At 49.4% G+C, this 26480-nt stretch overlaps 1 protein-coding gene across 1 annotated transcript in view; it reads left to right on the top strand.

Annotated features, from left to right (window-relative positions):
- Positions 1-25733, top strand: part of SCARA5 (scavenger receptor class A member 5) — a 118358-nt gene extending 92625 nt beyond the window's left edge. The window contains exons 8-9 of the mRNA XM_087437225.1: positions 16382-16576; positions 24531-25733. Of these exons, the coding sequence (XP_087293351.1) occupies positions 16382-16576; positions 24531-24667 (332 nt within the window). The 3' untranslated portion in view covers positions 24668-25733. The remainder of the gene's footprint in view (positions 1-16381; positions 16577-24530) is intronic.
- The last annotated feature ends 747 nt before the right edge of the window (positions 25734-26480 follow it).

Genomic DNA, 26480 nt, shown 5'->3' with positions numbered 1-26480 from the left:
CTAGTAACTGAAAATACACTGGGACACAAAATGCAATCAGGAAAATTGTCCTGTGGCAAACTCTGCTGAAGCAGACGGGAGACACCAGAGAGAAAGAAATGAGGGCAGGGACACAGTAAAGGAGGTGATGCCGGGAACCAGATAGAAACCAAGCAGGGACAGCAGAGACAGCAAAGGCCTGAAGCCCAGGAATCAGAAAACAGTGCTGGCATGGGGCTGGCTTTGGAAAGGAGCAGAGGTGAGAGAGATGGAGGCGGGACCCTCGAGAAGGGAGGAACTGGCCTCCCTCCTTTCCATCAACAAGAAAAGATAGGTGTGTGGAAGGAAAACATTCAGGGAAGAGATCATTGGTTTATAGTAATCACTTATTTAGCAAACATTCATTTAGCTTTCGCTATATATCAGGCACTGGCTGAGGGCTGGGGAACAGTGATGAGTGAGGCTTGCCCTTGCCTTGAGCAGCTCCTGGTCTAGCAGGTGAGAAAGACATGTCAACAATCACAGTGGAGTGTGGCAAGGGCTATAGTAGACATAGGTACAAAGGCTAATTTTGCCTTCTGTTGTGGGGGTCAGTCGGTGATAAATCTTTGACCCAAGTCTTGAGGGGCAGATTGGTGTCCAGCAGGTAGATATGGAAGGCAAAGATATTCTAGGTAAAGAGAAGCATGCATCAAACAGTAGAGCATTGTCAGATAAACCCCGATAGTTGGGCATGGCAAGGGTTTGGAATGTAAGAAACAAAACGTAAGGCCAGAGAGGTATGTGGGGATCAGTGGTCAGGAGCGTAGGCTTGGCCCCTGGGCACTGGGAAGCAGAGATGGGCTGTAAGCAGGGAGTGATATGGCAGCAATGGGAGGAGATTGACCAGCAGGAGAACCAGACTAGAGCCGGGACCAAGGGTTAAGGGGGCAGAGGCCATAAGAACAGAGCATCAGCTGCCCTCAACACCTCGACCAAGGCCAGGCACACGGTAGGCAGACCCTCCCCATGGAAGGCCCATGTTGCAAGTCTGTGTTTCTCTGCTGCTCGTGTTCCTTCTCTTGACTGAGCTGCCCCCTTTAGAAAGTCCTGTTTTTCAGAGACATATTTCTCAAGAAGAAGATGAGACATGAGCTCCAGGGGAGCCGCACGGGCTGTGGAGTAGCAATCCTGAGATCCGAGTCCCCTTCTGACCCAGGGGCTGTCCTGAGGCCACTTGCTCAGCCTCCCCAGCCACAATTTCCTCTTTTGCCTTCTGTTCTGTTCAGAGGATGAGAGCTGGCCTTCCAGACATTCTAGTTTGCCAAGAGCCTATCTTAAGCCTTCCAAAAACAAATCCGGTGACTTTTCCTGAGAGCTTGGGAGTGAGCCCTTCCAGGCGAGCTTTCACATTGCTATGCATAGTTCCGCTCCCGTTAATCCATGCTGCTCTTGGTTTGATGGCTTCAAATAGATTCAGGAGGGCCTGGGAAGACAAAAGGCCTGGCTCCTTTAAGAAGCCAGGTGGTAAAGTGGTGGGAGGGTGAGGGGGTGTTGCGGGGAGCTGCTGAGACATAGGAACAGCTGAGTCAGCTGTGTTACATTCATTTCTTATAACAGGGAGTGAGAGAAGCTGCAGCGTGGGCCCCCAGCGAAGGAAGACTGCTCAGGCAGGAGAAAGGAAACCCCCTTGGGGGAATTGGGTGCTTCTTGAGCGGTGCTAAGAGGTCATTAACAGGATGGTATTACTTATAATATTCTAAATATATGCTAAGTGAAAGCAGGAACCCACTGAGGGCCAAAGCTGAGGGCTAGTTGCAAAAAATAAGCCAGTGTTTGAAGTTGATGTTAAGAATTAGCAGCCGAGTATGTGAGTGGAATTTGGGGAAGGTTTGCTTCTTTGAACTGTTGGTCTCATAGGGTATATCGTGCTTGTGAGTGGAGGTAACTGGTTTGACTGTTCCCTAAGCACCTATTCTTTCGATGGTGAGTGAGGGAGGGAGCATGTCGCACGCTGTGTCTTCATTTCTCTCATTACCCACCTTTAGGTGACCCTGCTGTGCCTATCCTTTTAAGGGGGCCTGGAGGCAGCTCCCTCAAGGCCTGGCGTTCCCAATTCCCTGGCAAACATGGGGTGGTTTCCCAGATTTGCCCTGCAAGAAAACTCTTCTAGTAAAACAAACCTCAGACTGAAGGTGAGCAAGGCGTTTTCTACAAAAGCAACGCCTTGGAACCACCAAAGAATTGCAATTTTGATCTTTGATGTGGGTTTTGTACGAAGAAAGTTTTAAGCTGAGATGTACATTAAAACCAGGAATGGGCAAACTGTTTATTTAGAAAGCAACTCAGACAAACTCAGGAATTGTTCCTAATCCCCATGACCCTGCGCTCTCTCCCCTTATGCTGGGAGGGAAAGCTGGCTGAAGGCACTGCAGACAGAATCCCGGAGGTCCCCCCAGGTCTGTGTGATATGACTGGTCAGCTTTACCTGCCACCGAGTTAACTTCACAGCTCCACCTCCCCTCCTGTCCTGACAGTGGAAGACACCCGTGGGGTGTACTTGGAACCACTTATCTAGATGGACTTCCTTGCCCCTAGAACTGGATTTCAGCCTCTCTTCTCAAGAGCGCTGTTGTGGAATCCTGGTGGAAGAAAGAAGATGACAGAGGGAGGCGAAGCCCGTGGACACCCTGGGAGCTCTTGTGGATGCTGTGGTAGGAGTGGCCATGGCTGGTTTCCTCACTGAATCAAAGGCTGGGTGAGGCCCTTCTCTAGTGCCTCCATCCCCTACCACCATCCCTGGGGTTTATATTGAGTTCAGCAGTATTTACTGAGGACCGACCACCCCAGTCACTGAGCTCATGCATATTTCAGAACAACTCTAGGGTGTGTGTCATTGTCCCATTTAACAGATAAGGAGACTATTCAATTACTTGCCCAAGGTCACAGAGCTAGACAGTGGTAAACGTGGGGCTAGAGGCAGGTCCTGTCTTCAAGGATTTATAATATGGGGAAGCATCCCAGCCAGGGGTCTCAGACCTTGAACTTGAAGGAAAGGAAACAGGGCAGGGTGGGGATAGTGTGAGTAAAGGCAGAGGGTGTGAAAGAGCCTTCTTAGGAAAGGCCACTAGTCCTGGACATGAGACCTGGCGGTAAAGGCAACCGGTCCCTAAAGCCTTTAGAGGGATGCCATACAAACATCGGCACCTCCTCCCAGCTACAGGCGTGACAACAAGAGAGTTCAGTGTCACTGATGTTCTCCTGGCTCTACAGCATTCTTCCTAGTCCTAAAGCCTGCTGACTCGCACTGACCCCTCACTGCCCTTTGAGACCCCAGGAGCAAAAGCAGAGCAAAAGGCTCGTGCCTCCACCAGGGCCACCCAGGAAATTCTTGCAGATCCAGCTCCGAGCAGAGTTCTGGGCGTTAGTGACATCCTCCCACTGTGGTGGGGCGAGCTCCTGGTTTAGGCCTGGGCAGGAGAATGTGTTTCATTTATAAATAAATGTGCTTCATTTATTATTTGATCAGACACATTTCATTGAACACCTACTAGGAGCCAGGCAGCCACGAGTAGTGTATTGGAGAAACAAAATCAGCCAAGACAAACTCCCAGTTTCCAAAAAATATGCAGTAGAGGTGGGGAGACCAACGGGTAAGTCGACAGTTAAAAAAAAACCCAGCATGACAAGTGCAGTGACAACCTAGGAGATATTTCTGCTGCTCCTTCTGCTGAGCCAAGTCCTGAGCACCCTGTGTGACCCCCAATCAAAGACACAGTATGTGGCCCACCGGGCTGCGGGTCTGGAGACCCTGGTGTGGCCACTTTATCGTGTGACCTTGAGAAAGTCACTTTCCTTCTCTGAGTCTCAGCTCCTCACCTGTAAAATGGGGATTATACCACCCTCTCAAGAGGAGGGCTGCAAAGATCAAATGAGACCGTCTAACAAAAGTGCTCTGAGGAGTCTGCACAAAGTACTATATGAAGTTAAGAGCAGTTTACCATTAGGAAATAGCATTTTATAAAGTGCACCCACAGGCCAGACCACATTATAAAAGCAATGCCCTCCAGCAGAGCCTGACCAGAAATTCCTTAGTTTGCTTGTGGGATGGCTCCTGTCCTTCCCATGTGGACCACATTTCCTGTGCATGTCAGGGAAGAGAAGTGTCATGCCTCGGGAAGGACGGAGCCCAGCTTGCCCTCCTCAGGGAAGTGGGGCGCGGAGCCCCTGTGCTGCAAGCCGGCAGGGGGCATGGGGAGTTCTTTCTTCACAAGAGAATGCAAGTTCAGCTTCCTTAGTGGGCAGCTGGTCCAGATTATCCCTGGGGCTCTACTCTGCAGCTGCAGAAAATCAGAGCCTGTTTTCCCAGCCCCATGTGTTTATTTCTATTCTCCACAACCTCCTTTCTTTGGACTTGTTTTGCTTTGGCAGGGCCTGGAAGTCAGGATAAACAAGCCGAAGGAGCTGTGATGTTTCAGGCTTAGGCTGGCTTTTCTCTGCTCCTTTTTTTAGAAGCAAAGTTCCCTGGGCTTCAGGACCCTTCTGATGCACAGCCAAGCAGGTTCTGGGGTATTTAGGGATCAGTTCTGTTCCTGGAGCCCCTCAAAGGGCTGTGAATCCCGTTCATCCATTCATCCCCCCTCACTCACTCATTCAGTATGATTTGTTGAGCAGTGAGATGTGCCAGGCTCTCTGCCTGCAAGTGGGGCTGCACTTGGGAACCACAAGGATACTGAATGGCTGTCGCTTTCACAGAGTGTACGATGTGAGTGCACAGAGACCTGGAAGAGGGAGTGGCGCTGTAATATTTCCATGTGCAGGGTGCATATTGGGGCCACAGGTCAGGGAAACCCTCCCAGAGGAGGTGACATCTACATGCCTTACTCACAAGGCCGGACAGTTGGTAAGTTGTGTAGCTAGGGCTTGACCCCAGATCTGTCCCTTCCAATTGTACTTCTCAATCCTGACTGCATGTGCATCCCCTGCGAACCTTCCAAAGCTACACCCCTCTCCCCAGCCCCCGCACTGGTAGATTTTAAAGCACCCATACTTCTTACATGTAGCCCAGGGCCGAGAACCACTGCTGTAAGGCGCTTTCCCTTACTCCTAAAGACACTAATTGCTGCAGACCCCATGGGGCTGTGGGGACATAGATGAAAGGACTTGACGTATAGAGAGGGCTCTTATTAAATATTTGTCCTAAATATTCAGCCTGACAGTCGACTCTAGTTTGAAAGTGAAAGGCCTTTGCTTTTCTCCGTAGCTCCACCTTGTAGCAGCTGTGTGACCCTGGGCAAATTATTTGACTTTTCTGGGCCCATTTTCTCCTCTGTTAAGTGAGAGCCATAATAACTAACTCACAGAGCTGTTGTGAAGAATAAAGAGAAAATGCACTATGAAGCCCTCTGCACAGTGCCTGACATGCAGTGGGAACCGAGTATACATTACTTCCCTTCACCGCCTGCCCCTGACTTGAAATCTCTCCTGGGTAGTGCCTAGAACGTGGCTTTGTTGTCGTTGGGTTTGGGGGCGGCTCTGAGCCAGGTGTGGACAAGCCCTGCAGGCAGTAGGTAGTTCTAAGGCTACCCCAGCCCTGGAAACTGGTTCTGAGATGGTGGCTACTGGCCATTAAGCTGTCCTCCCAGACCCGCTGAGGGGCCAAGTAACAAAGCCACTCGGTTGTGCTCCCACCAGATGCTGGAGAAAGAGGAAAATATTCCGCCTCTTGCTCTCCAATTATAACTGCAAAACCCAAAGCATAGAGAGTAAAATAAGGTAGAAAATAATCAGATGAGGAAACACTGGAGCCATCCAGAGGTGCCAGCGCCCTGTGAATGAAAGCAGATGCTGGTTTTAAAATCCTGGAATGGGTTCCCAAGAGATCCTGCAGAGTTCCCTTCCATTCCCAGAGGCGGGAGGAGCAGCTGTCAGGCGTGGTACAGAGTGGGGAGGATTCCTGTGTTTGAAGTGGGAGGGGGACGTGAGGCTGACGTCCAGGACCCCCTCCAGCTCTGGGGCTTAGGGGTCAGAGCCAGGGGAATCTGGGGTAGTCCCAACCTGCTTGCTCTGGGACCTTGCTTTTCCTACATATATATTTACAAGGCAAAGAGAGCAAAGAAACATTTGTTTTAGGAAGAGAATCCCCACATATTAGATTTGTAAGGTCTGTGCTAGGAGGCCCAGAGCGGCCTCAGCCTGAACGCTCATTTCTGGACCACTCCGGAGCTGCCTTGCTTAACGAGTCACATCCAGCTTGCATTAGCGAGCAGAAAGTTGCTGACAGCAGGAGCTGGTCTTCTGCCGACGCCCCTGTCCCTCTCCCCTAATATGCTAAGGAGCCAGGAACTGTGCCCTGGGGAGAGCAGAGGAAGTTAGGAGGAGATTAATCCAGTTGGAGGGATGAGCCCCTCCTTGCTTCTGCTCCCCACACAGCCTGGTTGCTTTGCAAAGAGGCTTTCAAGGATATGATCCCTGCTTGGGCCACGGTATCCAAGCCATCCTCAGCAACACATGAAGACCCCTCAGAGCTGGCCCACAGGTTGCTAGGCAAAATGCTGGCCAGCCAGGGGTGAGAGATCACAGTGATGGGTGCCCATGATGTGCCAAGTCCTTGACATGTGCTATTGCTCCCAATGGCCACCATTATACTAATTTTAAGAAGAGGGTAGGTGTAGAGAGGGTGCTTCTGACCAGTAGCAGAGTCAGAATTTAAACCCTCTTCCTGAGTTCTGAACCAGCCTCTTTCCGCTGTTCCCTTCCCATAGGGATCACCATGACCAGATTTTCCTCCATCCAAATTCCTGAATGCACCCAGCACCCAAGAGGCAAGTAGCTAACCAGCCCTTAGATGGGTGTGTGGGATTCCCAAGTGCTCTCTTTGGGCCTATTTGGTAGCAAGGACTAGCGACTCATAGGATCACTTCAAGTAATGGGGGTTTATAGTAAGAACACTTGGGAAGATTTTGGTCTTGGGAAGACTAGGACTCATAATACAAGTGGCCTTGCAGAGCCTAGAATGGGAAGGTCATTCAGAATCCAAGGCAGTTCTGGGGGCCACATCACTACGGGTTCATGGCTTCACTCTGGTGTCTCATCTCCAACATGGCCTATTAATTCCACAGTTCCTGCCTCTTTTTGCTTGTGCTTCTGCTCAGCTCTCTCCCTATTCCCCCAGCTCAGATTCCTCAGAGAATCTGGGTGGTCCTGCTCATCTTCATCATAGAGGTTTGGACAGAACTCTTGAGCCAGACCAATCATTCATGGCCTTACCCATTGTAAGGAAGTGCTCGCAGGCTGTGAGCATGGCAGACACCTTGACCAGCTTGTCTAATGCTAATCTTATCACATCTGATGTCAAAGATAAACAAAGCCGGATGCTAGTTAAAGCGGCCAGGACAGGTCTTCGTCAGTAATATACTATTGCAGTAGGGAAAAGAGGCCAGTGTGAACTGAACTCTACTCTGATTTGTCTAGAGGTGACCGGGCATTTTCAAGGGAGAATGAGGGGGTAGGGAGGGGGGTGGGTGGGGGCTCAGTAGAGTCAGGGAAGTGAAAAATTACAAAAAGCAGGAAGGGGGTTGGTCCCTCTGAAACCCCTCTGGGTTTGCTAACTGGGGCTTATCAGAGTTAGGCTCCTCCCTCCACAGAGGCTGAGAGATGGGGCCCTGTCTTCAGGTGTTGGCTGGAACAAACAGTAAATTCTTTTGATAACCTTGAGTTTTCTCAGGCAGGCACTTTAAGGGAGGCTAAGGTCATCCAAGGAATGCAGACTTGAGCTTTTAGAAATTATGTTAGTGTTTGTTCAGGTCTTTATAGGCCAAAATTGAGGCCTAGTTGATAAGAGGGCTCAGAGGAGCCTGGCTACAGTTTGGTCAAGGAGAGAATCCTTGTCACTGATCCCCTCAGTAACCCTGGGAAGTGAGTGTGACAGGTGAAGAAATGAGGAACAGAGAGTGTCTCGGTGCCTCTCAGACTTAGGACGAACACTGGTAGCCTGCCTTGACTAGCCCCTGCCAGTCCCCTCCTCCTGGCTCGCCACTCTCCTCGCCACCCCCCACTGCCTGCCTTGGATTCGCTCCTGTGGCACTTAGCAGGGGAATTGCCTGGAATTGCCTTGCAGCATTTTTGTGTCCAGAGAAGCAGCAGGGTTAGATACCTCTGTGTCTCCATAAACTGGGTCAATACATGTTTAGAGATCAGCCAGCAATAGGGAGTCTAGAATGATCTACAGAAAGGCAGCACAAATAGATGCAACCCACAGTTGGGGCCCCCAGGGACTGTGTGCACAGTGAGCACGTGGTCTTTATCCTGGGGTGACACCATTGCTGCCTGAGCTGGTGGGATCAGTGGGTAGGCACAGCACCCATTCTGAACAGTCAGGCACCGAAGGTTAAGACTGGAACCAGACAGATACAGGAATCATGAGGCATTTGGCTGGGGATTCTGATCGTACTCACTAACAGTCATGCATCCATCCATCCTTCTGCCCTCCACCCCATCTGTTCACCACACATTTACTTAGTGTTTCCAGCCAGCCAGGCACAATATTAAGTACTGAGGGATCGTGGACAAATAAAACATCATCTCTCTTCCCAAGGGAAAATGGGGTATGTACACATAACCCTCAGAGATTGCAAGCTTTGCTCGAGCTCTCTCATGCAGTGTCTTCTGGTCTGAGGAGCACCAGCCCTCAAAGGGCAGACAGCACTTACTTGTCCTCACATCCTTCGCATCTAGTACAATTCTGGAATGTGGTGGGGATTGTGTAAGTGCATCTGGATGGATAAGCAAATGAGTAATTGAAAAAAGAAATACATACATTGATAAAGATACACATAAAGAATTAACAAAGGTAACACATCTTCAGCACCCCAAATCTGTGCACAGGAGGTAGAATCACCCTGGACTTCAATGAATATTATCATTTCCCTCAAAAGCTAAGGCTGGTTTATCTTTCTCCTGCCTGGAAACAGTGACATGTTCGTTTTCAAATACACACTCAGTGGTAGCCATGCTTCACAAGGGCATCCCTGCCATCTTGGTCCTCCTATAAGACTTAGGAGAAGCCAAACTGTTCTATGAATTTTGGGTAGAAGCATTGCAGTTCAAGGGTTAAAGTAATTGTTTTTAATGTAACTGCTCCATCAAAAGGCATCTTGCATCACAGTTGTGAAGCAGAATTAGTGGACTGTGCCCGGACATCTCGTGAAGAATGAAGGACTCTGGGAGAGAAAGGAAGGTGTAGATGGAGAATTGGCTCAAGGGTTAGGTCTCAAGTTCAGGCTCCAGCTCTTCTACTACTAACTGTGGGATGACCTTGGGCAAGACACCTCACCTCTCTGGGCCTCTGTTCCCTTGTATATCACATGAAGAGTTTGGACCATTTGATCTCCAAGTCTCTGCCAGCTGGAAAATTCTAGGCTTCTCCATCATTTGTGATGATTAGAAAAATCCCAAAAACTGTGTGACTATTACCTAAAAGTAGCTCCATGCACTAGGTAATGGTGACATCTGTAGCCCACAACTAAGCTTAAGGAGGTTGTTACCAGAGACATTCCTAGAAAATGCAAAGCTTCCTGGTCCAGACACCATGCCTTGTTCTTTTCCACAGTCTAACCCCATCTGTGCCTCAGCCCCAGTCTCTTCACTGAGGGCCTGGGCCAGGGCTGGAGCAGATCTGGGGTCCTGCTGCAGGAGGGCGGATGAGGGCCTCATGGTTGGTCCCAGAAGTGGCCTGGGTAATGGGCAGGGTCAGTAGAGCAGGTCAGTGAATGAGGAGGCGGGTTCTATAGTCTGGTGCTTCAGCTAGGCAGAAAGCTCCAAGCAGAGGTTAGAACCACTGATGTTCTGGAAAACTTGCTGGTGAAATTATTGAGCCCTGTGATCTGGGAGAGAGCAAGGAGGCTGCACAGCCGGAAAGGGCCGGTCTCCTGCCCTGGGTTCCCTGCATCAGCTTCCTCCCCTGTGGTTATACAGAGACAAAGAAGTGATGCTTCTGGCCTGGACTTTGATTTGAAGGGACTCTTCTCTGTCTGCTTCTCTGTATAAAAGGGGAGAACCTCTGACCCCACATCTTGGGCAACAGGGAAAAAAGAAACAGAAGCCTGGCCCTGTGAACATCTGAGTGTCCCTGCTATGGCAGGGGGGACAAGGAATAACTCTGCCCAAGACTTAGTGAGCTAGGGAGGGGGACAAGCTGTCAGTCAGAAAACTCTCCACTTGTTCTCCAGGTTTTTGGTGAGGAACAGCTATTTGGTATTTCACTTGGGTCTTCCAGACAAGAGATGGAACACTGACAGCACTCTTCCTGCAAAGAGTGGGGTGGGAGCGGGCCTTGTGGTCACTACTGTCCTCTCCACTTGCGAACTGTGGGCATACGTGCAGATAGACTCCAGTCTGCAGGGTAGGGACCCCAGAACAAGAAAAAGAGTTTGATATTCTCTTCACCGGGGGGGCTCCCTTTATGAATCAAAATCAGATATCCACATGAGGAATGGATGAGGGCAGGGTTTTCTGCAGGGTTGCTGAGCCTGATTTTGCTCAGGAAAGATATTCCAGGGCTCGCTGAGGTGGGATGCAAAGAAGAAAGGAAAGGGACCTGTCAGCAAGGGGCAGCTATTAAGGGAAGTCACATGGAGCAGTGAAAGCCAGAGGTCCCTCTCGCTCATTATGACGACTCTTGCCTTTTGCCCTCCAACTGGGCCACCCCTTTTGCTACTGGCCTAGGAGTGCCTGGGTTTTGTACTGTCAGAAACCCCTGCCTTCCATTTTCCTCTCCTGTCATGTACAAGGAGAGGCATCCCCTTGACCCAAGTAGCCCTGTACATGCCTCGGGGACCACTCTAGGTGGGCCTCTGAGGAGGCAGCTCCCTGGACTTACAAGAAGCGTGCTGGGGGGAGGGGGCATGGGGGTCACAAACCAAGCTGAGGCCTCACAGGCACGGCATCTGATGATATGGGGGCTGACACAGCTGTGGGGTGAGAGCATTGGGAATGGTGGTTGGTTGCTTGGTGGGAAAGCTTTGCCCTGGGGCAGAAACTGCTGGGAAGAAGCAGAGTTTAAACCCTCTGCCCACAGAAACCCGAACCTCTTAAGTCCTGACGTCTTTCCCAGGCTGGAGAGGGGCTGCTGTTGCCGTCATTTGGTGATTCCGCAGGGTGTTCCAGGAGGCGGCATCATTGCGCCGGCCTGGAAAAGAGCCGCTGCGGCCCCCCTATAGCTCTTCAGGAGGCCAGAGATACTGTTCATAGGACAGCCCCTTGGACCATCTGAGTCCCTGAATTGGGCGGTTTGCCTCGTAATCAGATCAAACCTCAGCCTGTGGTTTTCCCAAGGGAGGTATCCGCAGAGCCAAGCTTTTGTGGGGGGGAAGAAAAGGATGCAAAAATCATAGCTTAGTGCAGTGTTCCATAAGATGGAGCTAGAACAAACTGTGTCATCTGGTTTAGATGAGTCCAGGGGAGGTAGTGTGGCTTTCAGAATCATTTTGATTCTTTTGAGGCATGCAGCATCTGCTGACCCCATGGGCAGGTGACTGTGTTCAGCCTCCATTGAGGGAAGAAGCCCTGAATCTGGGGGATCTGGGGACAAGTGACAAGGGACAGGCTCCAGTGCTCAATAAGCCAACCCTGGTAGGGTCTGGGGGAAGGAGAGTCCTGGGGGCAATGACCTTCTTTGGTGGCTGGGGAGGATGGGGCATAGACCAGAGACGTCCTTGAAATTGATGCTATGAGTACTGTAATTATGGTTACCATATGTTTCCAGTTTTTTGAAGTTGTCCCATTTCTAAACATTCTTTTGTCGCTTCCATTTACATTGAAGTGTCCTGAGAATTTCAGTATTTCAGCATCCAAATGACACCTTCCAGATTCCCCCCAACACCCACCATAGTCACATGATGGACCGTGTTTCTATTTTCTCCTTTGGAATGTATGGTCATTGTACCAATAGCCTGAGCTCTGGGTCCAAAATCCAGGACCATCCCACCAAAAGAAGCCATCAATGAGTAAGTGAGTAGAAGAGGCTATGATGTAACAAAGAAGGCATTAGAGCCAATGGATGCCCTGATGGCTGATTCTTCATTCAGTCTCCCACCAAAGCCATAGGCTGTGGGGAGCTGTGTCCACTAGACAGGACCTGCCCGCTTGAGTCTATATTATCTGAGTTCATTCATTCATGCATGCTTTCATTTTGCATAGCTTGGGCATCTTGGTGTACCAGGTATTATATCCAGCCACATGATCTTTCCTCAGAATGCTCACAGTGTCCTAAAAGAGTAAATAGGCAATTATTACATGAAGTGATGAGTATGTCCACAGAAGGGGCCCTGGCCAGGTGTAGGAGACCAAGCGAGGCATTTTGGGAGATGGAATATCTAAGCTGAGATTTAAAGGAGAAGAAAAGCTTAGGCCAGAGTACAGAGAGGGGTTTTTCTGAGGTAGGGAAGTCCATGTCCTCCCTCAGCTCATTCAGGTCTCCACTCAAGGCCTTTCTTGTCTCCCCATCCAAGATGGTGCTTCTCCTCATTCTCCAAGTCCCTTCCTTATCTCCTCGTTCAAGATGGCGCCTCCCCTTATTCTCCATTCCCTTTCTGTGCTTCTGTTCCTGTCTATGCACTCATCACCACTTGGCCATAGTTATATTTTTATTTGTTTCCTAGCTTTATTGCTAGTCTCTCCCACTAAAATATCAGACCATGAGGGCAGGGACTTTTTTCATGTATGTATCCATAGCTCCTAGAACAGGACCAGGCCCCTAACAGATGGTCAGTCACTTATTGGCTAAACGAAGCAGTGAATGGAGTGAGTTCAGGCTGGCCAGAGCAGAGAGGATAAGGGGGACTCCCTGAACTTCAGCCCTGGCTGCTCACGCCGCACCCAGCCTCTTCTTGTTATTTTGACCCAACACCCTGAACTCTTGCCTGGCCTGCTCTGGGTCCCCAGCATTCTCCTGCCACTTCTTCCTCTACTTATGACCCCACACTGAGGCTTCTCTTGGAGGCCTCCTGGCTTGGCGTGGCCCACCGCCACCGTGACAGGGTGCTGACAGAGGTGAGGCAGGTCTCTGAGAAGTCAAGGCTGACGTCTCAGCTGCAGCCAACCCACCCAGGGCCAAGCCCCCAGCCAGGGCCCAGGCCTCATTTGCTGCTGCTGGCTCCAGGTTAGCTTGTCATTACCACTCCCAGGGGAGTTTCTTTGTCTCAGACCCGGCCTCTGCATTCCAGCTTCTCTCCAGCATTTCTGTGTTCTCTTGCTCACCCTCAGCCTTTTTTGACAGCCTAACGGGAGATTGTGTTTTCAGTAAATCTCCATGGGGAGAATGGTCAGAGATGAAGGATTCATAGAAAACAGCATTAAACATTGCAAAGAGCCTTTCAAAATCATCATGCTGTAGTCTTTCACTATCGTGCCAATGGTGTGGTTTCCTGGTGACTTCTTTGGTTCCCCTCTGCAGGATGTTCTGGGGTTTCCCCAGCCTGGGCAGCATGTAACAGATACGTGGCCAGTTCTGACTCCTCTCCTTTCTCATGTGGCACAGACTTGGGGCTTATCAATTCTGCCATCTCCTCCAGGGGTCTACAAATGTCTTTGCCAAGTTGCAGTCATTAGATAAGGGAATCCCCTAGGCCACCTGGCCGAAAAAAGAAGAAGAAAAAGTAGTCCAAGGGTGCAGTACTTATTGGGAGCAGAACTTTATCCGGTTTGCTGTTTTCTCTGGCAATTTACATAGGGATTTTCTTTCATTGTGCTACCCACTTGTCACTGTGTCACAATAGTGTCCCCACCTCCACCCTACATGTCCCAGGTGGTTTCTGGCTGCAAAAAAAGACAACCTGGACCTCTTCCCTGGCCTTGGAATCACTGAACACTGAAGCTGAAAGGAACCTTACAAATCATCTAATCCCGTCACTCCCAAATGCCAGGCCTCACACATGTATTACCTCAGAATCATTTGGGACACTTGTGAAAAAATACAGATCCCTGACTCCCACCACCAAGACTCTGATCCACTAGGTCTGAGTGAACCCCAGAATCTGAATTTTCACAGGCATTCCTAATGATTTTGATGTGTGGCCAGACTTAAGACCCAAAGACCACTCCAATATCTTGTCAAGGGAGGAAGCTCAGGTCCCCAAGGGATGAAGATAGCCCCCCGTGAGTGGAGGGCAGGCAGGATGCTGAAAAGGACATTCAAAGACACACCAGGAGACCCGTGCTCCCATCCCAAGTCTGGCACTAACTGTGTGTATGGCCCTGACACTGTGACTCTCCACCTGAACCCTGGCTTTGAGATGATCTTCAGGCTTTTTTCAGCTGCTCCAGTGTTCTTTGAGTCCCCAGAATGCCCCACTGGAGAAGTAATGCATGGCATCGTAATGCGAAAGAACGAATCTTCATTCGTTCATCTATGCAGCAAACATTTACCGTCCGTTTCCTACACCCAGGCTCTGTGCTAGGCAGAGTTTGTAGATGAATGGGCCCGGGTTCCAGCCATTATGGAGGGGAGCACACTAGGAGTGCCCCCCGTGTGTCAGGTGCTGTGCTCCAAGACTTGTACAGGTCATTTCACTTAGTCTATGAAACAGCCCTCTGCACTGTCCCTGTGTCACAGTTGAGCAAATGCCCTCAGAGAGGCTATGGGACTTTCTTAAGGTCATCCAGGTAGAAAGAAGAGCCTTCTACGTGCCAGGGGCTGTTCTAAGCTCTTTACATCTATTGCCGTATTTCACTGATTCTGTGACACACGTTTTAACATCTCTGGAATCAGGAGGTATCTAGCAATTGACATAATTTGCCACCATAACTGACAGTGCTTTTTCCTTCTTTTGTTGCTGTTAGTGCCTTTGAGTCGATTCTGACTCCTAGCAACCCTGTGGACAGCAGAGTGGAACCCTGCCTGGTCCTTTTGCACCACCCTCTCACCTTCCAGCACTATATCAGACAGTGCTCTGCTGCTGTTCATAGGGTTTTCACGGCCAGTTTTTTTGAAAGTGGGTGGCCAGGTCCTTCTTCCTAGTTGGTCTTAGTCTGGAAGCTCCACTGAAACCATAGGTGACCCTGCTGATATTTGAAATACCAGTGGCATAGCTTTCAGCATCACAGCAACACGCAGCTGCCACAGTATGACAACCACGGACGGGTGGTGTGGTTCTCTAACCGGGAAATGAACCCAGCCCACAGCGATGAGAGCGCCAAATCTTTATAGTGATTTGCCTTAAAAAAAAAGTGGCATCTTAGATTTGGTGACCTACTGTCTCCCGCTTACAAAGAGTAAGTGGCAGAGGCAGAATTCATACCCAGGTCTGTTGGCTTCAAGCATTTTCACAGCCTAGTGAGAAAGTGGACATGAATGATAGACCATAGGGCTGAGACCTTTCCCGGGACCTCTCCACCTCCTGAGCTGCATAGCAGGGCCACCTGCCCATAGTCTTGATAATCCCTTGGTTTCCTCTGTTCCCCCTTCGCCCTCCTCCCTGGAACGCATGACTGCCAGTCACCAGGTCTCAAAAGGCAGAAAGGAATCCAGCAATCATGCTCATTGGTGTTTATCCAAAAGAGTTGAAAACTTATGTCCACACAAAAACCTGCACACAGATGTTCATAGCAGCCTTGTTCATAATAATTGCCAAAACTTGGAAGCAACCAGATCTTCAGTAGGTGAAAGGATAAATAAACTGCAGTATATCCAGACAACGGAAGATTATTCAGCACCAAGTAGAAATGAGCTATCAAGCCACAAAAAGACACGGAAGAACCTTAAATGCATATTACTAAGTGAAAGAAGCTGGTCTGAGAGGCTACATACTGAATTATTTCAACTATATGACACGCTGGAAAAGGCAAAACCAGGGAGACAGTAAAAAGATCAGTGGTTGCCAAAGGTTAAGGGGTGGGGAGGGATGAATAGGTGGAGCACAGAGGATTTTTAGGGTGAAACTATTCTGTATGATACTGTAATGGTGGATACATGTCATTATACATTTGTCCAAACCCATAGAATGACAACACCAAGAGTGAACCCTAATGTAAACTATGGACTCTGGGTGATAATGATGCGTCGGTATAGGTTCATTGATTCTAACACGTGTACCACTCTGGCAGGGATGTTGATGGTGGGGGAGGCTGTGCATGTGTGGGGGCAGGAGGTATATGGGAAATCTCTGTACCTTCCGCTCAGTTTTGCTATGAACCAAAAACTGCTCTAAAAAAATAAAGTCCATTAAAAAAAAATGGTGGAGAGAAGAAGGCTGATAGAGGGCAGGGGTGACACACCGTGGTTTCTGCTGGCCACAGTCGTGGCCTTGGCTGTAGCCCCAGCCCTCTCTTCCCTCTGGAAGAGAGGTGTAGTGGGGAGTCAGGGAAGGTCCCTGGGTGGGCCCTGGTGTGTCCAGAGCAGAGTAGTGACTGTGGGCTCTCCCTGCAGGTGCCGTGGACGCCGTGATGATCCGGCTGGTGAATGGCTCTGGGCCGCACGAGGGCCGCGTGGAGGTGTACCATGACCACCGCTGGGGCACCGTGTGTGACGATGGCTGGGACAAGAAGGATGGGGACGTAGTGTGCCGCATGCTGGGCTTCCGCAGCGCAGAGGAAGTGTCCCGGACGGCTCGATTTGGGCAAGGTAAGGCGCTCCAGAGGAAAAGGACACAGGGAGAGGGCCCAGAAATCCTAGGACTGGTTGGTCACCTCTCCAAAGCTCGAGTACCCTTGACAGCAATCCTGCCAAGCATCACCTGACCTCTGCCCACATACTTCCTGCAACGGGAGGCTCACTGTCCCCCAGGCAAGCCGGTCTGTCTTCAAACAGTTCTGGTTATTAGAATGTTCTTCCTTTCCTTGAATTGACTTCCTTTCTTTTCTTGCCTCCTGTCAGATTCTCCTGCTGGCCCTCGTCTCAGCACTGTCTCAGGGCACACATCTAATCCCACTCTCCTAATCTCCATCGCATTCTTGTTGTTACTTAACGCTTATGTAGCACTCACTGTGTGCCAGGCTCGATTCTAAACACGTCATATTCACTCATTTAATTCTTACAACACTATGAAGTAGATACAGGTATTATCCCCATTTTCCAAATGAGGAAACAGGCAAGAATAACTAGCCGAAGGTCACACAGCTAGCAGATGGCAGAGCCTGGCTTCAGACCCAGGCAGGCAGCTCCGGAGTCTGCACTCTTATCCACTCTGCTGGCTGTCCCCACCCCTCTCTGAGTCTTTTCTTCTTTGGATGAATATCTTCAGATACTTCATCTCATCCTCAGATGACAAGATGTCAAAGCCTTCACCATTTTGGTTGCTTTTCTTCCAACGTGCTCAAGCACATCTCCCTTCCTACAGATGGTACAAGACTTTGAGCAAGGGGAGACCCCTCCCAGGCAGACAGCTGATTTGAATCATCTGTCCCTTCCCTGTTTCAAAGAGGATGGCTCTACCCCAGCTGCAGTCTCCATCCATGACACTGTGTCTGTTCCTCAGGCCAGCTCTCTGTATTAGTCTGCTCAGCTGCTGTAACAAATAGTACAGACTGTATGGCTTAAACAACAGACATTTATTTTCTCAGAGTTCTGGAGGCTGGAAGTCCAAGATCAAGGTGTTGGCAGGTTTGTTTTCTCTTGAGGCCTCTCTCCTTGGCTTGTACATGGCCATCTTCCCCCTGTATCCTCACATGGTCCCCTGTGTGTGTCTGCGTCTCCTCTTCTTATAAGGACTCCAGTCAGACTGGATTACAGCCCACCCTACTGGCCTCATGTAACCTTAGTTGCCTCTTTAAAGGCCCTATCTCCAAACAGCCACATTCTGAGGTCCTAGGGGTTTGGATTCAGCATAGGAATTTTGAGCGGGACGCAATTCACATAACACTCTCTATACCTTGGCAAGCTTACTGCGGCCATCACGCAGGCTGATATGAAGATCTACACAAGCTGAGAGCACTGGCCGTGGAACCCTCCACTCCTCACAGCTGCCTTTCTCCTCATCCCCGCTATGGGCTGCCATAATCCTTGCTCAGAATCTTGTCCCTTAGACCTCAGTCACTGTTATGGACTAAATGTTTGTGTCCCCCCGCAAATTCATATGTTGAAATCCTAACCCCCAATGTGATAGTATTAGGAGGCGGGGCCTTTGGGAGGTTCTTAGGTCATGAGTGGAGCCCTCATGATGGGATTAGTGCCCTGATAAAAGGGACCCCAGAGAGCTCCCTCATCCTCTTTCTGTGAGGAGACACAGGGAATTCAGACTACAACCGGAAGAGGGCCCTCGCTAGAACCCAACTGTGCTAGCACCCTGGTCTCGGACTTCCAACCTCTAGAACTTGAGAAATAAATGTCTGTTGTTTATAAGCCACCCAGTCTATGGTACTTTGTTACAGCAGCCCGAGCAGACTAAGACAATCACATTGACCGAAAGTGACTCTTGGTGAAATCTCTTGTGACAGCTGGCAGAGAGTGGCTGATTGACCCCACACGTTCGCCTCTCTACTTAAAGGCCAGAGCCCAGGGAGTTCAAAGCCTCCAGCTCCACGGAGGACAGCCCACCGGGAGAGAGAGAGCACTTTCCTCCCACTGAAAGTGTTGGGCTGGATATCAGCCTGTTTTCTTCAAGGAAAACTGCCATTTCTATTTGCACGAAGAACAGAAACATTAGGAACAGTCCTTGCTTTTCCAGTTTTGGTTCTAATAAGGACTTCTTCCTAATAAGTAGAGGTAAAACATTTTTGGAGGAAAAAAAATCAAACTTTTTTAGAGAAGTCAAAATAGGTTGTTTGAATGTCATGGGCAGTGTTAGCCTAGAACTGAGACTTTGCAGACTCTTTCATTCCTCTGTGATTTTTGTATCGTGTGACATGTGGGGAAGCTCTAAAATTCCCAATTGATTCTTTAAACCAGTCAGTGGGAAGGTGGACTTGCTTCCACGTACACATCAAATTTGCACCATTATTTCCCCTTCATAGTTCAATAACTTAGGTCACGTGATATTCGAGACCTTGACAGGTAGAGGCCAGGTGTTATTAATGGGTACGCAGAGGGGAAGGAGGACCCGGGTAAGGGAAGGGACTGACCCAGCCGAGGCTTGCCCAGCACCCTGTCTCCTAGCCCATGCTGCACCCGCTTCTTTCCACTGCAGTTTCTAGGCACCTTCCATGGGCCAGGTGCTAGGCTCAGTGCTGGGGTACAGAGTTGAACAAACCTAGTCTCTGACCTCAACATGTTCCATTTAGAGGGTGAGACAGATATTCATAGATTCTAAACAGCATCGTAAGGGCTATCATGCCATAGCAGTTTGGGGGCAGAGGGGAGGTGATGCCCGCCTCTCCTGGCAGCGAGAGGGGCTGTACATCAGGTCTGGATGCCCTCTGACCACAGCCTCCTACCCCACCGTGCCTCGACTCTCAGTCCTAGTACCCTCACTCCTCAGCCTCCTCCCCGCACTGGCTCTGTTGCTCTCCATGCCTTCTGGATGCGCTTCCTGCCCTGCCAGCCAGGACTGCAGGCCTGTCCCTCCTCCACTCTCACCCACTCCCCTATCTCTTATCTGGTGGGTCCCTGGGTCCTAGAGATTCTACCAGCATCTGCCTCTCTGGCATCCCTTGGATCTGTCCCCTCCTCTTTGTTCTTACTGCTCTTGCCTTAGGAGTTCAGACAGGGGAGGGCAGTGGTTAGGAGCTCAGGCTCTGGGTCAAAATCCCATATCTGCCGCATACCAGCTGGTGACCTGGAGCAGATTTCTTAACCTCTCCAAGCTTCAGTCCTTCCATTTTGAAGGATAACTGCAGGCACTAAATGAGATCAGGTACATCAAGCAGTCAGCACAGTGTGGGCCCTGTTGCACACGCCTATTTGCTGTATGTTGGGTGGAGGTAGGGATGTCAGTCGAGGGGGATGTGGTAGCAGGTCTAATCCTCCAGGAGCTGCTCCCCTCACTGCTGCCTCACCTGCACCTCCAGGCTGGCTCCTGTTGCCTTCCTCCTCATGGCTGCCAGGGATCTTTCTCAGATGAGCACATGCTCACATCACTCTGCTGCCTGTGTCCTCAGTGGGTCTTGATTGCTCTCAGGATCGACTCTGGTTTCCTTAGCTTAGGACTCAAGGCCCTTCCACCTCCCTCTCATCCTTCATCCTTCAGCCACATGTGTCCGCCTGTGTTCTCTGAGCTCGCATAGTTGTTTCATGTCTCCATATCTTCTCATGTGCTATTCCTTCAGTCCGGAATGCTTTTCTCTCCTTCTTCATCTAGCTCCTTCCTATTCAGCTTTTAAAGTCCGCTCAGTTATCACCTCCTGAGGGAGCTTTGCTGGTCCTTCCATCCCTTGCTGCGCCCCCACCCTGTGATGTAAATACCCCAATCTGTGCGTGTCTCTATCACAGCACCTCTCCTCTCTCCTGATCACTGAAATATGTATGAACATCTTAAGGGCTTTCCTTTTACAGCTCTAAAACCCAGAATTGTACCTGGGACATAAAAGGTACTGGATAAATGTGAGGGGAAGGAAGGGAAGGAGGGAGAGAAGGAGGCAGGGAGGAAGGAAGGAAGGAACTTCTGCGCCTTTCTAACCTGAGTCCTCCCCAGTGTAACATGAGAAACTGCCAATCCCTGGCAGTTCTCTCAGTGGTCTGGCACCATAAAATTTTTCCTGGACAGGGCTCAATAATCAAATTATCAGTTTCCCTGGGAAAAAGCAAGGAAAGACCTAAATGAGAGAGACCTAAAGAAGTCTCTCTCATTTTAATTTAAGTGTTTTTAAATTTTAAATTGGCCCAAGAGCTGTTGGAGAGGAAGTGAATGTGGATAGAGAAGATGGAGGGGTGATGGCTGGAGCGAGGTCTAGGAGGAGATGGAAGGGAGCAGAATCTGGTCGAGCTGGGAGTTAGCCTTGGACCTGCAGAGAAAACCTTTCTGTGAGACAGATGGACAGAAGAGGTGAGGATGGGTGCAAACACAGACAGAGTTGTAGCTTGAAGTGGGTGCATGGAATTGAGAGTGTTCACCTAGAATCATACCGTTATTACCATTTTTTGCCCTTTATTTCTAAGATAAAATTTAAATACTAGCAGATGGCTTAGTGCAAGGGTCAACAAACACTAAGGGCCAGGTAGTAAATGTTTTAGGCTTTGTGGGCCAGATGGTCTCTCTCACAGCTACTCAACTCTGCAGTTGTAGCATGAAAGCAACCACAGACAGAATGTGATCAAACAGTGGGGCTGTGTTCCAATAAAACTTTATTTACAAAGAAAGCAGGCAGTGGGCCAAATTGCCCCCGAGTCTGCCACTCCCCAGCTTAGTGTTCGTGCTGTGAACTGTGTCCTGTGGCTCTGTAAGGAGCAAGGACTGCACTGGCTGGATGTCAGAGGCCGGGGCCATGGTCTTTTCATAGTTATAGGATGAGTCACTTAATCTTTCTGGGGCCTCACTTTTCCTGTCTCTTAAATATCTGTTGGATAGCTGTCCTGCCTACCTCTGTGTAACTGCTGAATCTGTAGGATTCAGTGTAACTTATTCCTTTTATGAATATCACTCTAAATAAACAAATAGGTGCTCGAATGTTAGCTCCACAAGGCAGAGATTTTTGTTGTTGTGTTATCGTTTATGTTCATTGATGTGGTCCAAACACCCAGAATAGTGCCAAGCACAGAGCAGGCCCTCAAATATTTGTTGAATGAGCGAATGATAAGGATAAAATAAAATCTCCACTTATTCCAACAGTGTCACCTTCAAACCACCCCTAGTGCTGTAAATGTCAGAAGACCTGGCCTCTAGTCCCAATTTTGCCTCCTCAAGATAAAACATCCCCGCATGGCTTCATTTTCCTGATCTGTAAAGTGGGCACAGAGTACCCTACCCTGCTCGCTGAGAGGGCTTTGTCATGGAGCTCCAGGAGAGGGCCTGTGTGGAGGTGCCCACCTCATCCAGAGCAGGGCTCCTCAGACTCGAATGCGCGTGTGAATCGTGGAGATCTTGTTAAAATTCAGGCTCTAATCCAGGTCTGGGCGGGCCCAAGACTCCACATTTCTAACAAGCTCCCAAGTGGTGCTGACACTCCTGGTCCTCGGGCCACACTTTGAGTAATCAGATGTCCGTTCTAAAGCTAACGTGATGACTGGTACCCAGGGTCGTGGGAGTTCCAGCCTCTCTGACATGGTGAGGGGCAGAGATGGTTTGTGGGTTAATTGGCCCCTCAGCAATGCCGCATGCTGCTATCTATCTGCAGCAACTGCAGGTATTCAGTGCTGCTGATTTAAAGACCCTATTCTTGTTTTATTAACTCTCCCATGATCGAACATTAGCCAGAACTCCCTGGCTAGACACCAGCTAGAGTTTGGAGGTTCGTGATCCTATATTCGCATTTGAGCTGGTGACCGTGGTTCTGTTCTGTATTTGTCAGTCTCCTTTATTTGCTTCTCTATTTGCTTTGGGTGTGACTAATCCCACAGAGCTCTTGGGCCCGCAGCCTTTTCCTGAGTAATTTGTAAACTGATGTGTTTTCCAGGAGACGTTTAATCTGCGAGTTATTGCTCGGCCTCAAAGGCTTATTGTGAAAGAAACACAGGGTATCCGGCCAGGAGAGAGGCTCTGGTGAGGAGAAAACATCCAAGGAGAAGGCAGAAAGAGGCCTCTCGTCCCAGCTCTGTCCCTGACTTCACTGCTCGGCAGTCCCGTGAAAGCAGAGGCTGAAGATCTCTGCATCACAAAAACATGTCTAAAGCACTTGATGCGTGTGGTCGATTTAGTGGGCAGCAAAATGGTTGAGAGCTTCCCTTGACATTCTCTGTGAAGGAATTTCTCCCATATAGTTCAACAGTGAGTGACGGTTTTAAGGTCAGTCAGGAATTGTCAGTCCTGACAATTCCTCTAAAAGGAGAGGTCGTCCAGCTGCTGAGAGATGGGACGGTGAGCAGGCGGAGTAGGATCAGGGTATGGTATAAGCTCTGAGCTACGTTTTTTTATAGGGTTTTGGTGGATTTCAAAGCCCTTTAAAATACAGGAACTATTTATTACCTCCTGTGACTTGCTCAGGTTGACACAGTCAGTAATGTTGGAACCCAGTTTATGACCTTTAACCCCATGCTTTTTGGTGCCAGGTCATAGAGCTAACAAGTTAGGGTGCTGGAGTGACCAACCATCCTGGTTCACCCAGATTTACCTGGTTTTAGCACCGAAATTCCTATATCCCAGGAATCCCCTCCCAGTTCTAAAACTGAAATGGCCCCCAACTAGGGCTGAGACTTGGGTCCAGATCTGTCCCACCTACTGTAAAGCCCTGCTTCTTCTGCTGCATCAGTGCCTCTCAAACTTCAGCGCGTAACAACTTAGTGAAAACGTAGATTCTGGTTCCGTAGGTCCTGGGCGGGACCCGAGATTCTGCATTTCTAACAAGCTCTGGGTGATGGCCATGCTGCCGGTGCAGGACCTCACTTTGAGTAGCAAAGCTCTAAGCCCTGCTTCCGTGGGAACCCTGAAGCTCAGCCGTCCTTCCAGAGGGCTTTCAAATGGGCTCCCACCGTCTGGGGCCTGGCACGGCCATCAGCCCAGAGAGCCATGGTCCTGCCAGTTCATCACTGGGGGCTCCAGGTGGCATCTGGTGCAGGCCACTCCCCTCTCTATTGACCCCTTTGACCCCAGACAAGCCCTCTCCATTCTCTCCTGGAGCCTCACCCAGCTGCCCTATTCCCCTGACATTCATTGAGGGACCTCAGTGCCAAATTTATGTCTCAAGCTCAGGTACAATCCTGGGAAGACCAACTAAAGGTTCCCCTGCATGGGCATCTCCAGACCGGCAGGTTGGTCCCCTTAAGAGCTGAGTGAACAGGACTGGCTGCAGACAAAACTCAAATAGATTGTCTTAGGAACCTTGTACTAAACTAATTACTTATGGATGCTTCTTCCTATCATTAAATATATGTCTGCTTATAATGTTAAATTCTGGGGTCCCCTACCATTCCAGCACCACTGTTTTGGATTCATAGAATGGGACCATCTGCTTTAAATTTCAGAAGATTGGAGATAATGATGGCACTGACATACTTGGTCATGGGGCACTGGATCTGTCCAATCCAGGATCTGTCTGACATTGTCCCTCTGGGTAGGCCCTGCCTGGGTATTCACCAACAAAGACTGCAAGATATCATATTTCAAAAGCTATGAAGTGTTGCATATAAAGTGTGGGCCTGGGAGGCAGCAAGAGTTGGGCTTGAGTTCAGACTCTGCCACTTACAAGCTGAGCAACCTTGCACCAATTGCTTTCTGAGCCTCAGTTTTCCCATCTATGAAATGGGTTTATTAATACCTATCTCAAAGCACCGTGGTGAGAATGGAGGAAGATCATATGTGTAAGATGCCTGACACATAGGAGATACTCAGTAAATACTACCATCACCACTATCAACTAGTGTTATTCTGCCCTCAAGAAACTGATCCCAGACTTGGTGGGGTGGATAGGGCAGGTGGGAAGTGCTAGATCTGAGAATTTCCAGCAGAGCCTGGGACAGCCTGGTCAAGGACAGACATGGCAGTGCTCCTGTTTCTCTTCCGTCCTGCTCTCCTGCAGACCTGCTAAGAAACCATGTTTACTTGTCTTCACAGGCACAGGGAGGATTTGGATGGATGATGTCGCCTGCAAGGGCACAGAAGATACCATTTTCCGCTGCAGCTTCTCCAAATGGGGGGTGACAAACTGCGGACATGCTGAGGATGCTGGGGTGACGTGCAACAGACACTGAAAGTGGGAACAGCCTAAGGTCCAGGCCCTGCTGCTGAGGCTCCTTCCTGCATTCCCAGGGTGGGGGCATCACTTGGGGCTACCCTGACCATGCCTCTGTCCTGCCCAGTCCAGCATCCCTCTACCTGTATCCCTATCCCAGGACCGTGGTGGCCTGTTGGCATTCTCTTGGACATCTGCTCCAAAGTGCAACTCTGGGATCTACTGCCTGTCTCTCCCTTCCACCAGGGTTCCTGCATGTAGAACCCTGGTCAACTGGATCACCATTTTGCCCGGCCTTCTAAACACCATGCATCGGGCCTCAATATTCACGTTCCCTTTGGTCTGTTAGTTATAAATGAATGCTGAGAGTATGTTGCATCAAATGCAGCAGTGGAGATGGGAAGGAAGTATAACAGATCATTTACTCCTCAGATAGTTCCAAACCTCAGTTAGGCCAAGAGTTTGACATCTTCCTTCCCAGCAAGAGAATGATTATTTTTCCCTCTATATTCTGCCTCTGCACACCGTTTGTTAGTTTGGGGACGTGACATAGAGGAAGAGGCCAGCTGTAGCAGTGAGAGAGAAACGCAAGTCAGCTGCAGGAATCAATCTGGATTTGGAGGAGGAGAGTGAAACTAACATTTATTGAATGACTGCCATGTGTGCTACATAGTCTCTTGGGTGCTGAATTCATTTATCCACTTTGCAGCATTTCTACAAGGCATGATAGCTTGGGTAAGACCTTACCACCAGGTAGCACTCAACTGACCCATTCACCTGGCCTATACGTCAGAAGATTGAGAATGACTGAGACCATTATTTCTACTTGAACCTTAGTGTGTCTTTGCTAGGCTTGAGCAAGAAGCTCGGGTATAAGACATTTGTGACTAGAAGGTTATATACTCCAAAACCTATGGAGTGTGGGTACAAGATCAGACATGACTGGCTTCCAGACCAACCATCCACATAGGAGGAAAGCTGATTGGGGGAGTGATATAGTGGCTGTATGGGTTAAACCAAGACCAATACTCAGTCATCTTGCAGTCAGGCTTAAAGCCAAGTCACCTGTGTCTCAGAGCTGTTTGGAGGTGATGATATTGAACCTTCCACATCTCTTTGGGTGTGATCCTCTGCTCAGGAGAACACATGTCCTGATGGATCCCTATAGGAGTGGAAGGAAATGAGGATTCCCTATGACCTCCAGGGGAAGAAGAGGCCATGGGTCTCTCTAGAAGTCCTCAATCTGCACTCCTCTCCTAGTGACAGGGAGATCATATTCAGCTTTTGACATGAGGAGAGGTCAAACTGGGCCATATACATGTTCTAGGACTAGGGGAGCTACATGGTAGCCAATGAGCACAGACCCACCTCATTTGGGGGAGCCACAAACTCACAGTCAAGCCTTGGATACACAATCACCTGTCATATCAGGTGAGCATTGGCTTGCCTGGGGAAAGTGACACCTGGGACCCTCCAGGTGTACAACCAGCAAAGTTCCTTGCTGACAACTAGACCAATATGTGCTATTGGTTGTTCTTTGCTTATAATATGCTTGTTATTCATTAACGTCCTAATGATCAGAGACTCTCCTTCTGACCATTTGCTGTGTTTACATAACACGCATGTACTCATGCATCTTTTTCCAGAGCCAATATATGTATGCATATATAAACATAGCATTCTTTACTTCATAGCCCAGCACATTGCAAAGTTTGCATTAAAAAAAGAAAATACTAAAGATGGAAAGATGTCACATTAAATGAAATAAATTCCCAAGTTGGTTCTGGCAAAGAATCCAGTTATCCCACCAATTAAGACCCTTATAACTTTTT

The sequence above is a fragment of the Ceratotherium simum genome, chromosome 12, assembly GCF_057802395.1.
Source record: "Ceratotherium simum simum isolate JZ-2026a chromosome 12, ASM5780239v1, whole genome shotgun sequence".
Classification (NCBI taxonomy): domain Eukaryota; kingdom Metazoa; phylum Chordata; class Mammalia; order Perissodactyla; family Rhinocerotidae; genus Ceratotherium; species Ceratotherium simum.
This window is presented reverse-complemented; position numbering and strand designations above follow the sequence as displayed.